Source organism: Neovison vison, chromosome 1, assembly GCF_020171115.1.
Source record: "Neovison vison isolate M4711 chromosome 1, ASM_NN_V1, whole genome shotgun sequence".
NCBI lineage: Eukaryota > Metazoa > Chordata > Mammalia > Carnivora > Mustelidae > Neogale > Neogale vison.
Window position 1 is genome coordinate 267,238,370 of NC_058091.1, and position 14,770 is coordinate 267,253,139.

The 14,770-nt window shown below is 36.5% G+C and overlaps 1 protein-coding gene across 1 annotated transcript in view; it reads left to right on the forward strand.

Annotated features, from left to right (window-relative positions):
* LOC122892483 overlaps positions 1-14,770 on the forward strand; it is a 41,352-nt gene that overhangs the window by 2,083 nt on the left and 24,499 nt on the right. Inside the window, exon 3 of the mRNA XM_044229122.1 lies at positions 6,587-6,747. Coding sequence (XP_044085057.1) covers positions 6,587-6,747 — 161 coding nt within the window. The remainder of the gene's footprint in view (positions 1-6,586; positions 6,748-14,770) is intronic.

Below are 14,770 nucleotides of genomic sequence, written 5' to 3' on the forward strand. Positions count from 1 at the left end.
ATAATGGTAGCAGCCTATTTTGGACAAATCATCCATTTAACAGATGATTTGTCCCTATCTCTGTTTTTCCAAGTCCATTTCTGCTTATGTAAACATTCATGAAATAAAAAGTTATCTTAAGAATAAAGGAGCTGGAAAATTATGAAGAAAGAAAACAAATGTTGGTGCAGATGGGGAGAAATGGGAGCCCTGTTACACTGTTGGTGGGAATACAATCTGGTGCAGCCACTGTGGAAAACAATATGGAGGTTCCTCAAGAAGTTAAAAATAGAGCTACCCTATGGCCCATTCTACTACTAGGTATTTACCCCAAAGATACAAATGTAATGATCCAAAGGGGCATGTGCACCCCAATGTTTATAACAGCAATGTCCACAATAGCCAAACTATGCAAAGACCCAAGATGTCCATCAACAGATGAATGGATAAAGAAGATGTGTTACACACACACACACACACACACACACACAATGAAATATTATTCAGCCATCAGACAGGATGAATACTTAAAATTTACATTGTTGAGGATGGAACTGGAGGGTATTATGCTGAGGGAAATAAGTCCATCAGAGAAAGACAATTACATCATTTCACTCGTATGTGGAATATAAGAAACAGCACAGAGGATCATGGGGGAATGGAGTGGGAAATGGGAAGTCATCAGAGAGGGAGACAAACCACAGAGACTTAACTAGAGGAAACAGAGCTGCTGGAGTGGAGGTGGGTAGGGGGTTGGGTAATTGGGTGATGGGCATTAAGGAGGGCATGTGATGTGATGAGCACTGGGTGTTACATGCAACTGATGAATTATTGAACTCTACATCTGAAACTAGTGGTGTAATGTATGTTGGCTAGTTGAATTAAAAAAAAAAAGGAGCTGGACTCCTGGTAACTAGTAATAAATGCAAAATGAACTTTAAAAAAAAGATGCTCAGAGCAACTCACAAGTGTTGTTAGGAAGAGAATAATTAAATTTCTGCCTCCTGTTGCTCACTAGATCTTTCCTTCTAATGTGTGGAGAGTAATATACTTGTGCCTCACTCGTAATTCTTTGCAACAACTAAAGATGCCTAGGAATTCTTCCCTAGGTTTCACTAAGTTGTTAGTTCTAAGAGACTAGAGGAAATATGGAACTGATTTCATAAAGCCAGATGATAAACTGCTGACATCACTTTGATCATGTTTGGATTCGAAGGCTAAAGGACTTTTCCTGCACACAAACCAGAAATCCACCACCACCTTACTTTTATCCCCACGTTCCCCTAACCCGTTTATTTCCTTCCCCCTTTCTCAGGATATTTTCACTCTCCTCCCTATTGAAATCTATCCTTTCTTCCTCCTTCCCTTTCTTCTCTCTCTCTCTCTTCTTTTTTTCTTCCTTCCTTCCTTTCTTATTTAGTTACTATAGCACTTAGTTTCTCCTGATACCTGTTCCCTTGCCTTTTCTCTGACTGCAGTCAGTGTGCTGAAAATGATTAGAATCTGCCCCGTAGGGCACACTCTACAGGCTCTTAATTCAGCCTGGCAAGTTTACTATCTTTCTCTATTTAGCTTGCTTTCCCAACTGTGAACTTAAAACCACAACTCTCTTTAAACCTCAGATCTTCCAGTTTACATCCTTGTTCTTGGCAGATGACCTTGTCTTATATTTTTTATAAGAAAATAGAAGGTCTCTGGGCACCTGGGTGGCTCAGTCAGTTAAATGTCTGACTCTTCATTTCGGTTCAGGTCATGATCTCAGGGTCAGGGAGTCTGCTTGAGGTTCTCTACTTCTCCCTTTTCCCCTCACCGCTCAAGAAAAAAAAAGAGAGAGAGAGTGAGAAAGAAAGAAAATAGAAGATTTCAAAAAGGAATTGCCTTAACTTCAGACCTCTGAATCTATGAACTAAGTTACATCCTGCACCTGTCTTTGCTTATTTTGCTTCTTTTTTTATATGGCAATTTCCTTATACCTGAAGCCAGCCCTTATACTTGTGCTCTGGCTCCTTACTTGTCAGCCTTCTTTAAATCTGGCATCTGTATTTTTAATCTTTCTACTGGTTCATTTCCATCAATGATAAGCATGTGATGGTATCTTGCCGTCAAGATATCTTTCCTTTCAAAGTTGGACATTTCAAAACATTGTTTACCTTTGTCTAAACTTGACACAATCTGTAATTCCATGTTTATCAGAAGATTATTTTTAGTGGCAGTCTCTCACTGTACTGTAAGCTTTGTGAGGAACCAGACCATGTCTGATTAATTCACCATTATATTCCCAGAGTCTAGCATGATGTGGGTTAAAGCAATGGATGAATGTTCATGAATAGAATGTCAAGTAATGAGAGCTTGTTATATATGATGCATATAATAATGCATATCCATGAATGATCATAATATGTATATGGCTCCTGATGCACAGGAGTTCTGAAAGTTCTGAAATATATACCAAAATATTAACAGTTCATGGCACCATAGGATACATTCAGTATTCATTAGTGAGTGAATTGAAATTATCTCTTGATGGCATCAGAGCAAGTGTTTTTTCATCTTGTTTATGTTTTTCTATATTTGGATTTTCTACAATAATTTTGCATTCTTTTTCTTTTTAATATAAAAAATTCATGAAGGCATTTTTTTTAAAAATTCAAATAATACAAATATATCCTTAACACATAATTTTTATGCCTATCCTTGCAAATCTTTTTTATACTTTAGATGTATATACATTTGTATATACAGTTTGTATATACTTTTTAAAAATAATTATAGATTTATAGGAGGTTGCAAAGAGAGAGATCATGTGCACCCTTCACCATTTTTTTCTAATTATTATGTCTCTCATAGACTTAGTATCAAAACTTGGACATTGGTACAATAGTATATGCTTATAATTCTGTATCATATGTTATCAGACATAGATTCACAAAGCCACTACAATCAACATACAGAACTCTTCCATCACTACAACGATACCCTTGTGCTACCCATTTATACCAACCCCCACCCCCATTCCTCTTACCATTTCTAATCCTTGGTCATTAATCTCTTTCCCATCTTTACGTTTTTGTCATTTCCAGAATATTATGTAACTGGAATCCTACATATATGCCTTTTGAGATTTTTTTTTTTCACTCAGTATAAGACACCTGAGATTATTCAAACTATTGTCTGTAGCAAAAGTCCATTCCCTTTTATGGCTGAGTAGCATTTCCTGGTATGGATTTACCACAGTTTGTCTAATTATTCACCTGTTTGGATTTTTTTTTTCAGCTTTTGACTTTTATAAACAACATAGACCGTTTGTATGTAATATAATTGATATGTTAAGGCTTCCAATTCATTGTTTAAGTCTGCCAATTCATTGTGTTCTATTTGTTCCTTCTGTTTTTGGTTTTTCTGTTTTCTTTTTCATATCTTTCTGTTGGTTATTTCCACATGATTTTGCAGTTCCACTTTGATTTGTCTGTAGTGTTTTTGAGTATATCTCTTTGTATGATTCTTTTAGTGGTTGCTCTAGGTATTCCATTACATATACCTAACTTACCACAGTTTACTGGTGATGGTGTTTTACTAGTTTGAGTCAAGTATAAAAACCTTAACTCCAGAGCGCCTGGATGGCTCAGTTGGTTAAGCATCTGCCTTTGACTCAGGTCATGATCCCAGAGTCCTGGGATCTGTCCTGGGATTGGTCCTGGGATGGGGCCTGCATTGGGCTTCCTGCTCATGAGGAGCCTGCTACTCCCTCTCCCTCTGTCATTCCCCCTGCCATGCTCTCTCACTCCTTCTCTCCTTTTCTCTTTGAAATAAATATATAAAATCTTAAAAAAAAAAAAACCTTAACTCTATTTATGTTTTTTTACTCTCTACGGTTTATAATTGTCTTAAACATTTCTTCTACATACATTGAAAGCCGTATCAAACAATATTACAATGTTGGCTTCAATCATCGATTATAATTTAGAAAATTTGAGAAGAAAAGTCTATTTTAGTTACCCATATTTTCACTCCTTCCATTGTTCTTTCTGCCTAATGTCTCAAGTTCCTTCTATCATTCCCTAATAGACATTAGCCATTCTATTAGGATAAGTCTGCTGGTGAAAAAATGCCTTGAGACTTTCTTCATTTGAGAATGTTTTGACTTCCCCTTTATTACTAAAGGATAATTTCACTGGATACAGAATCTGGGTTGATATTTCTTTTGGCACTTGAAAAATGTTCCACTCTCTTCTGGCCTCCAAAGTTTCAGAAGAGAAATCTCATGTGAACTGTTCTTTCCTAGTCTTTGTAAGCTGTTGTTTCTTTCTCACTGCTTCAGGGTTATTATTGCTATTATTATTTTTGTCTTTAGTTTTCAGAAGTTTGACTAAGATGTGTCTTGGTGGAGATGTATTTAGATTTATTGTTTGAAGTTCACTTAGCTTCTTTAATCTTGGCTTATGTCTTTTTCTAAATTTGGGAAGTTTTTCTGAAATTATTTAAATACCTTTTCAGGCCCACCCTCTTTCTCCTCTCCTTCTAGGACTCTACTGAAACAAATATTAGATCTTTTAGAGTAGCCCACAGGGGCCCAGAACTGTTAATTTTTTAAAAATATATTTTCTTTATTGTTCAGATTGGGTCATTTCTTTTTTTTTTTTTTTAAAGATTTTATTTATTTATTTGACAGACAGAGATCACAAGCAGGCAGAGAGGCAGGCAGAGAGAGAGAGAGAGGAGGAAGTAGGCTCTCTGCTCAGGAGATTCTTCTATAATCTGCCATTCTTCTGTTGAGCCCACCCACTTAATTTTTTTAAAATTTCATTTTACGATATTGTAATTTTTCAGTTCTAAAATTTCCATTTGCCTCTTCTTTCTATCTTACATTTCTTTGCTGAAACTTTTTTGTTTGTTTCAAGCATGTTCCTAATTATTTATTGAAACATTTTTTTTAAGATTTTATTTATTTATTTGACAGACAGAGATCACAAGTAGACAGAGAGGCTGGCAGAGACAGAGAGAGGAAGAAGCAGGCTCCCTGCTGAGCAGAGAGCCCCATGCAGGGCTTGATCCTGGGACCCTGGGATCATGACCTGAGCTGAAGGCAGAGGCTTTAGCCCACTGAGACACCATATGCTGAGCCACCCAGATGCCCCATATGCTGGCTATTTTAAAATCCTTTTCATATAATTCCAGCATATCTCTTATCTCTGCTGACATCTGTTGATTGTCTTTCTCATTCAAATTGAGATTTTCCTGGTTGTTAGTATGACGAGTACCTTTCTGCTGTAGACTGAATATTTTGGATATTATGTTATGATACTCTGGATCTTATTTAAATCTTCTGTTTAAATAGGCCTTCTCTGATACCACAGAGTGAAGTTAGAGAGATGCCACTTTATAACTTCCTGTTTGGGGTACAAACTCATATCCCTGCTAGGCCTTCTTTGTTACCCCCATGTGAGAAGGAAAGGGCACCTCATTACTGTTGTGTAGGAGTGGGAGTTCAGGTTCTCCACCAGGCTTCCACCCGCCACCCGCCTAGTTGGGAGATTGAAGGATGCCTCATCATACTCCCTATATGGCCTCCACTGACATTATGGGTAGTGTGGGGGAGGACCTCATTACCACTGGAAGATGGTAAAAGTTCTGGCTTCCTACTCAGCTTTCTCTGACACTATCCTCATAGAGGGGTTGGGATAACTCATTATAGTATGACATGAGTGAAAGTCTATGTTCCTCCATGAGCTATTGCTGACAGAGGTGGGGGTGGGACCATGACTTTTTCTGTGATACTTGGTTGGAGTATGGCACTGTGGTGGGGGTCTCCACGAACACTCTTGTGTACTCACTGGACTCAATGTACGGTTGTATTCACTGATGACATTTTCAGCAAAAGGTTACAAAGCACAATCAACAAAAGGAAAAGTTTTATAGAGTGAACTCTAGCCAAAACCAGGCACAAATTTCTAAGAGTTGTCCCCCAATAGAATTGCCCAGGATGCACTTAATTTTTCCATCAGTGAATTGTGGCAACAAGTATTGAGTATTGTATTCCAGGGAGGTTTTTATTTTTAATTTTTGGGGAGGAAGTTTTTATTTCTTAAGATTTCATTTGTTTATTTTACAGAGACCACAAGCAGGCAGAATGGGCAGGCACAGGGAAAGGGAGAAGCAGGCTCCCTAGGGAGCCTGATACAGAGCTCCATCCCAGTGATACCCTGAGCCGAAGGCAGATGCTTAACTAACTGAGCCACCCAGGCACCCCGAGTCTTCCAGGAAATTATTAGAGACTCAGTACCAAAGGGTGTGTTTTGTTTTTTTTTTTTTTTGCAGTGTCATATATATACCCACTGCCTAGCACCAATTCCAGACCCCCAGAAGGAAAGCAGGTGTACAGCATAAACCATTATCATTTGCATGAATAGTCTAGGCATAGTGAGACATCCATATCATTTGGAGAAAGTTTAGTATCAGTGTAGGGAACAGTTTAATCAGTGATGCTTCTAGACTTTCTAGAGGCCAATCTTCAAGCAAGATTTTCTATGGCTCAGGCCTCCCCTGTTAATTTTTTTCTGCATGAGTGGTTATTAAACAAATGTTTTTTGTTTTTGTTTTTCCTTGCTAGGCTGTGCCTTTCCCGGTCCTTTGTCTAGAGAGAGCAGGCTTTGGGGAGCATTTTTTGTCGGAGCCTACTGACATTTCTAGGTTGCCTGCATCTGTAGCACCCAGTCTGAGGAATATGAAGCCAAAGGAACACCCAGGGAACTCACTGCCACATCTTTTGAGGTAACTAGCCAGTCTGCTTTGTCTCTATCTTTCAGAGTCTTCATGTTTTTGTTTCCTAATACCATCCAGAGTTTTTAGTTGTATCTAATAGAAGGAATGGGGAGAAGAGCAACAGCTCCATCTTGTCTGTGACCTGCAAGTCTCTGTATTACTTTTATAATTAAGAAAAAGGAGATTTTAAAAATTTTCATTGAAAACAAAATGTGTATATGACATAGATTTAATTTTTTTATTGAATTAAGAACACTTAACATGAGATCTCTCCTCTTAAAAAAATTTCAAGTGTACTTTATAGTACTGTTACCTATAGGCATAAAGTTGTACAGCTGATCTCTAGAACTTAATTTTAAACCTAAAATTGATAGGCTTAATTTAATATGGGGTCTAAAAATTACCAGCTGTAAGAAAAAAGTCATGATTTGATTCTACTTGTGCTAATAGTAAAGTTTATTTTTCCCAATTATGAAAATCATACATATTCATCATCGAAAGTTGATTTTATTTTTCTTTATTTAGTAAATGGAATGAGACTTTTAAAGTCAATAAAGGTTACAGGGTGACAGATGATCCAGATTCATTTAACTTTGCCATCATCTTATAGGGAAAATATTAAGAGGAGTTGAAGTATAAAAACTTAAACACAGCCCCATAGTTGTGCAGACAGTTTCCTATACCAAGTGTTAATAGCAAAACCTGTGCTTCTTGTTTATAGCCAAAGCTCATGCATAGGAGATAATACCTTTTCAATCATGGGAGAAATAATTATAAATGTCCCTATCCACCAATTCTAGACTAATGAACTATTTCTGAAATGAAAATTTTAGTATGATATATTGCTAACTAATCAACATTCAACTTGAAATCTTAAACAAGAACATCAAATTGTCATTATGTTGCAGCATTTCACATTATGAGGGGAATTTCATTTATTTGTTTTTTATATCCATGGCGACTCATAAGTGGATAAATTAATATCTCCCATTCTTCAAGATATATTAATGAAATGTCTAGACTGTTACAATCTAAACGTTTACAGCATGACAAAGCAAGCTTTGATCACCAATAAGCTATCTGTAATGAATAGGCTACCATTATTTTATTCATTATAGTTCTAATTGTCAGGAAACAGTTCTTTAGCAATGTGTTTATGTCCAAAGAGCATTAGACAAGGTTCTAGAAGCATCCTTGCCTAAAATTATCCTCCTGACCTTGAGGTAGTCAATTTCCCCTGACCTCAATCCCTGTTTATAAAAATGAGCTTATTGAATAACCAAAAGATTTTTTAAAATTCTGTATTTCAGAATCTCTAGGGTTTAATTCAATAGTTCCCAAACAACAAGTTATAGCCCTCTACTAGATTTTAACAATAGTTTCCATCAGTCTTCCACTTACAAAATGAGAAAAAAAAAGATCATGTAGTGCATTGTTCATAAAGCCAAATGGAAAAACCATGTTCTTTCTTTTTACTGATAACTATTATTACCTCTCTCTTGTCCACATTTATCTTTTTTGGAATTTCCAGAACTTCATTATTCATTTTGAAATAAACTTCGTAGAGAATCTATATTTACTATTTAGAATTTCACTGGTAATGTAAAAGTGGTACATTTTTTGATGCTGTATAAATATTACTTCAAATGATTTGTTTAGAAATATTTTTTTCTAATTTTAAATAATAGAAACTTAATCAGCTAGCTTGGGCTAAAAAGATGGGGCTGGAGAGAGAAGAGAGGTGTCAGGAGGGCACAGTACCCGGCATAGGGAATTCATTGAATGTTATTGAACCCAGAGCCAGGGCAACTTTAAGGTCCTTAACAATAAATCTATATACCTGATTTATCCCTAGAGTACCACTACTAATATCACTCTGATTCCCAGTCTCTCTGTCACTCAGCTCCAAATCCCTAAATCCTGAGATAAGATCTTAGTAGCCTAACTTAGATCACACTGTCTCTGAACTGATCACCTCCTCAAAGTGCATCCCGTTCTGACTGAGCCTGCCCCTGTCTGCTGGGGAGAGTTCTTGGGGAAGAGGCTTCTCTGCAGGCCAAACAGCCATTCCTGAAGTGGCCTCTACACTGACAGTTAATGGGGTCAGTTCTCTTCCTGACCATTCTCAATATTATTCTTTTTCTCTTCTTAGCATTCTAGCTAAGTCAGTATTCATTTTTCCATTCTCTCGTTTAATGATAGTCACAATTTATCGATAAGCAAATCATTCATTTTCTTTCTCTCCATCCATATCGCAGCTTTTGGGATTTACATTAATTTTAAATTTTGCCACCTGCAAATGTATTTTATGCTGTCACTTACTAGCATTTATAAGAATTATTGAGCCATTCCAAATTAATTCGTGGTTCTCAAATATTGAAATGTTTCATATTTTAAATTAACGTGAGTCTCTCCATTAACTTTTTCTTAGAATTGTGCCCTCTGAATTTGATTACATTTTAATAACTTCAATTTTGACATGAGTCACGATTACTATTCTCTTTTTGGTATAGTGAATCTAACCTGTAGCTTTTTTCTCTTCATTACTTTCCCATAATAACATTTCTAACAATGATAGATCTAATAATGATATTCCTGCAAGCACCATATTTGTGTTACTTCATTTAAATCTCACAGCAGCATTATGGATTCAGATTAAATTATTTTTGTCCCAAAACAAAAAAAGGGGGCAAACTATGTTCTACATTTGGCTATGGTTTGAGAAAATCATTGGCAGCAGTCTGTTTAAAACTAGAATCAGTTGCTTGGTACTCTGCTTCTGACCTTGGTTCAATTCAGTTTCTACGGGGGAATGCAACCTTAGGACTCCAGTTAACATCCACAGATATCTCATTGGCATTGCTTTTTACATGTATTGATTTTTATTTACAATCAGCTGTTAGCAGATCTGATGTTCGATACCATTCCTTCCAGATTTCTTTCATAAAGAACTAATATGGACATGGTACCTTTATGACCATATTACTGGGAAGTTTAAGTTAAACAATTGAAATCCTATCTTCAGACTATCTAGACACAGAAAAAATGACATTCACTTTTAAATAAAATTATAAACACTATCTTAAAAATTACAGTTCTATTGAGCTTCCATTTGCACAGTTGTGTAATCACATAATGACTGCAGAAAGACTACAGAAGGGAAAATTGAAAAATACTTCAGGAGACAAAATTATTGTGTTTTTCTGAGTCAGTAGACGAGGCTTGTTGAGTGGCAACATCAAAAGTACTATAATTTATGTAGAAATTGAATAAAATGCAAGCAATTTACTAATGAAATTCCCATTTATGTATTGTATATTTGTGAAACACTGTCCTGAGAATTGTAAGTCTATCGTGTTTCCACTTGAGCACTTGTGTATCACTTAACTAACGGTAATAAAGCTACAAGAGAAAAATACTCAAAATTATTGTATAAGGTAAAATTCTTGCTGTGTTCCTGGATTATTTTAGTGGACTTGTCAACAACAACAACAACAAAAATAGTGTAATAACCATACCTACAAACAGAATAAAATGGAAGCAATTTCCTTTTAAGATTCATGTTTACATAATCTACAACGGTAATACAGTATTTTAAGATTGGCAATTCTCTCCATCTTCCACTTGAAGGCTGGAATGATCACTTAATAGCAGTGAAACTAAGAGAAAATATAAAAATTACTTTAGGAGAAATCAAAAGTGCATTTTTCCTATGATTCTGATTTTCAGAAATATTAGAAAGCTAGATAAATTATGATTTCTGTTTTCATGTAGTGTTGGCAAAAAAAAAAAAAAACCCAAAAAACAAAAAAACCAAATCCAGCACTTGTTTAGAGATGTTTCTTGTTGCCAGTGGGAAATGTACTAGGCTATGACTATCCCTCTGTGGAAAAGATTCTTGGGGAGGCCCAAACTGGATTTCCAGAAAAAATGACCATGAATAGGAGGTCTCTTGTCAGGAACCGTTAACTGGGACCCACCTGTGATACCTGACCTCTGATAGGTGGATGACTTAGAAACTGGGTCAGCTGCCTTCCATTCAGGTGAGAGGATTGAATTTGGCATATTTAAATGGCCAAAATCATAAGTGGTATCTTTCTATTGGCCTGTATTTCTGAAAATTTTATATTTCTTAGAGTTGTCCAAGGAAGATCTTGAGCATGAGGCCAGCATGAGGAGCACCAGGACAAGTTTTCTGTCTTGCTGTTATGTTCTGTCTTGCTGTCTTGCTGAAATGTGTCAGGATGGAGCTGGCCTGATTTGAGGAATATGATCCACACAGGCACAAGATTCTGGATCTTTGAGCCATCCTGATTTAAGGACATCCTTCCTCATACCAGGGAATTCCAGCACCTCTGTGAACCTCTGCCGAAGTCCTCTTTTGGAACGTCAGGGACATAAAGATACTTTTTGCAAAGTTGAGATTTAAATTCTTCCTAAGTCATTATTGCTCTGAAGTATGGATTTTATTTTCTTACTGAATTTTTTTTTTAGCTAACAGGTACCTCACCAAATATCATGAGCCTTTTTTCTCATGATAACTGATAGTCAAAGACTCAATGATTCCTTCTGGTTTTCTGAAAGAATTTGACTTATATTCTGTAGGTCTCTACCTCTTCGCATGCATAAAGGATATTTTCCTCTGCTTTGGACAGATTCTTTTCTTCCTTTCCAAAGTAAATCACTTTAGGTGGAGTGCTCCATAGTCATTTTACTTTATTGATACAGTTTAGAAATTACTAAGTTTCTGCTGAAGCTCTGGAATCTCATTTTCTTTTCTTTTTTAAGATTTTATATATTAATTTGTTAGAGAGAGAGAGAGAGGCAGGTAGAGGGAGAAGCAGGCTCCCTGCTGAGTAGGGAGCCTGACACAGGACTTGATCCTAGTACCCTGGGACCATGACCTGAGCCAAAGGCAGATGCTTAACCAGCTGAGCGACCCAGGTGCCCTCCAAAACTGGATTTGCTGACTGCAGTGAAGCTTGTGAGTTTTTGTTGACTACTTAATATGATCTCTAAGTACACTTACAATTTTTACTTCTTTGGATAATTTAATGTATATTTTGTTGCTTTTTTTTCTTTAAGTCTTTAAAGTCACATTTACTTTAGCCACATAAATCCAGTTTATTCAAAACTCCAGTTGGCCAACATAAATAAATCTTCATGACCTTAGATTAGGCAGTGGTTTCTTAAATATGATACCAAAAGTGCAACCAACTAAAGGAAATATTGTTAAGTTTCATTTCACCAAAAGTAAAAACCTTAATCAAGGACAGTATCAAGAAAGTGAAAAGACAATCTACAAAATGGGAGAAAGTATTTGCAAATCCTTTAAATTCTATATCTCATAACAGTCTAGTATCCAGAATATACAAGGAGCTCTTACAACTCAACAGCATAAAGACAAAAACCCAATTACAAATGATCAAAGGAGCTAAATATTTCTCCAAAGAAGACATATAGATTACCAATAAACTTATAAAAAGATGCTCAACATCATTACTTGTTAGGGAAATGCAAATCATACCTATAATGAAACTTCACGCCTGTTATGATGGCTATTAAAAAAAAAAGATAGGGGCGCCTGGGTGGCTCAGTGAGTTAAAGCCTCTGCCTTCAGCTTAGGTCATGATCTCAGGGTCCTGGGATTGAGCCCCAAGTCGGGCTCTCTGCTCAGTGGGGAGTCTGCTTCCTCCTCTCTCTCTGCCTGCCTCTTTGCCTGCCTCTCTGCCTACTTGTGATCTCTCTCTCTGTGTCAAATAAATAAATAAAATCTTTAAAAAAAAAAAAGATTAATGTTGGCAAGGATGTGGAGGAAATGGACCCTTGTAAACTATTGGTCAGAATGAAAAATGTTGCAGCTAGGGAAAAAATCTGGCACTTCCTAAAAATGCTAAACGTAGAGTTACCATATGATCCAGTGATTACACTCTTAAGATGTATACCCAAGAAAATTAAAAACACATTTTGAAACAAAAATGTATATGTGAATATTCATAGCATTATTCATCATAGTCAAAAAGTGGAAACAACCTAAATGTCCATCAATGGGTGAATGAGTAATCTGTGGTAGATCCATGCATTGAAATAGTATTTGGTCATAAAAAGAAACGGGACTGATACATAGATAAACCTTGAATGCATTAGGTTAACTAAAAGGGGCCAAATACAAAAGGCCACATATTGTACGATTCCATTTATATGAAATGTCCAGAGTAGGCAAATCCATAGAGATAGAAAGCAGATTAGTAGCTGCCAGGTGGTGGTGGGGGGGGCAAGACTGGGGAAGCAGTCGAGTACTTATTGAGCATGGGGTTTCTTTTTGAGGTGATGAAAGTGTTCTGAAATTAGAGAGTTGGGATGATTACACACATTGTGAGTTTAGTAAAACATTGTAAGTTGTAGTGTTGTAAATTGTAAACTTTAAATTGGTGAATTTTGTGTGAATTTTACCTCAGTTAAAAAAATTTGTTAATATCCTATGAACTCTCCATTGTCTGATGCATTCATTATATCCAGTTCCAAGATCTTATTCATAAGAACAGCAACCCAATCTCCCATCTTTTGCAAGTATTTTTAACTCTTTCTTTCCATCCTTTAGCTTCTTAGGGAAGCAGATTTATGCTTTCCTGCAGGTATGCATTTTCATCCAAATCATGCTTTATTGCCACTTTGAGTTGTTCATTAGCTGTTGTATTTTTAATATTGTTTTGGTTGCAGCTACTTGAAACTGGATTCGTTCTGATGCATTTTTTTTTTTAAAGTAGGCTCCATGCCCAGTGTGGAGCTCAACCGGGGGGGAGTAGGGGGACTGGGGGTGATGGGGAGGGCATTGAGCTCACCACCCTGGGATCAAGACCTGAGCTGAGATCAAGAGTCAGATTCTTAACCAACTGAGCCTTCCAAGTACCTTGTTCTAATGCATTTTTAAAAGATTAAGTCTCTCTTATAATATCAACCATCCGCTTAACTTGTTCCAAATGCTTCGATAATCTCTTCAAAGTCTCTCTTTTAGCCCCAAGTAAAGAGTTGGATATTTCCAGGTATTAATTAGTGGCCACCAGTTTTTGTATTGATAATCTTGTTGTCAAGCCGGGTTTACAGTAAAAAAGATTGAAAACCCCCAAATTCTTTGTGAATAAGGCTAAGCTTCTAAAACTACTGATGTCTTTTCTCCATAAGGGGAGGAACTCTGATGGGCAGTCTTTTGTTTTTATTTGCATAAAACTGTATTTTTAATGAAAATCTGACTATGACTAGAAATACCATTATATCTCACAGTTACTGGTGGAGATCTGTGAGAAGCGTTGTCCTAATTGACTTTCATTCTTCAGCTCTTAGCTCAAATCCCTGTTCCTCATGTAGGCTTTTGTGAACTCAGAGACTAGGTGATTATGAGCTCCAGAGAAACACAATCCTTTCCTTCAGAAACTTACCATAGTTCATAATCACATGCCCCATCTCCACTGAGAGATAACCATCCTCCTGAATTTGGTGTTAAGCATGCCCTTCTTTGCTTTAGAGCATGCCACGTATGTATGTACTTCTAAACTATTATTCAGTTTTGTCTATTCAGCTACATCAGTTAAATCGTATATGGCATTCTCTGATGACCTTTACTCTTTCAGGGTTCAGCCATTTTATGGGTGTACTTGTATTAATTTTCACAGCTGTATAAAAAAATCCATGACATTGATAGATCTCAATTTTATTGTTTATTTTATTGTCTATAGAAATTTAAATCTTTCCAAAGTCTTTGCATATTGGGAACTATTATGGGCTATTATACATTGGAGTTTCTTATGGTGTCTTTTGCTTTACATGTAGCCAGATATTTTAAATTGATACTTAGGGAAAGAATTGCTTGGTATATGATCTGTGCTTGTTTGACTTTACTGGGTGATGCCACATTGCTTTCCAAAGTTGTACCAACCTTTATTTCCATGGAGAGAATATGAGTTCACCCTGTCCTAAAAACCTTGGTATGTCCCATTTGTGCCAGTCTAGTGAGTTGAGTGGTTTCTCGTCATGG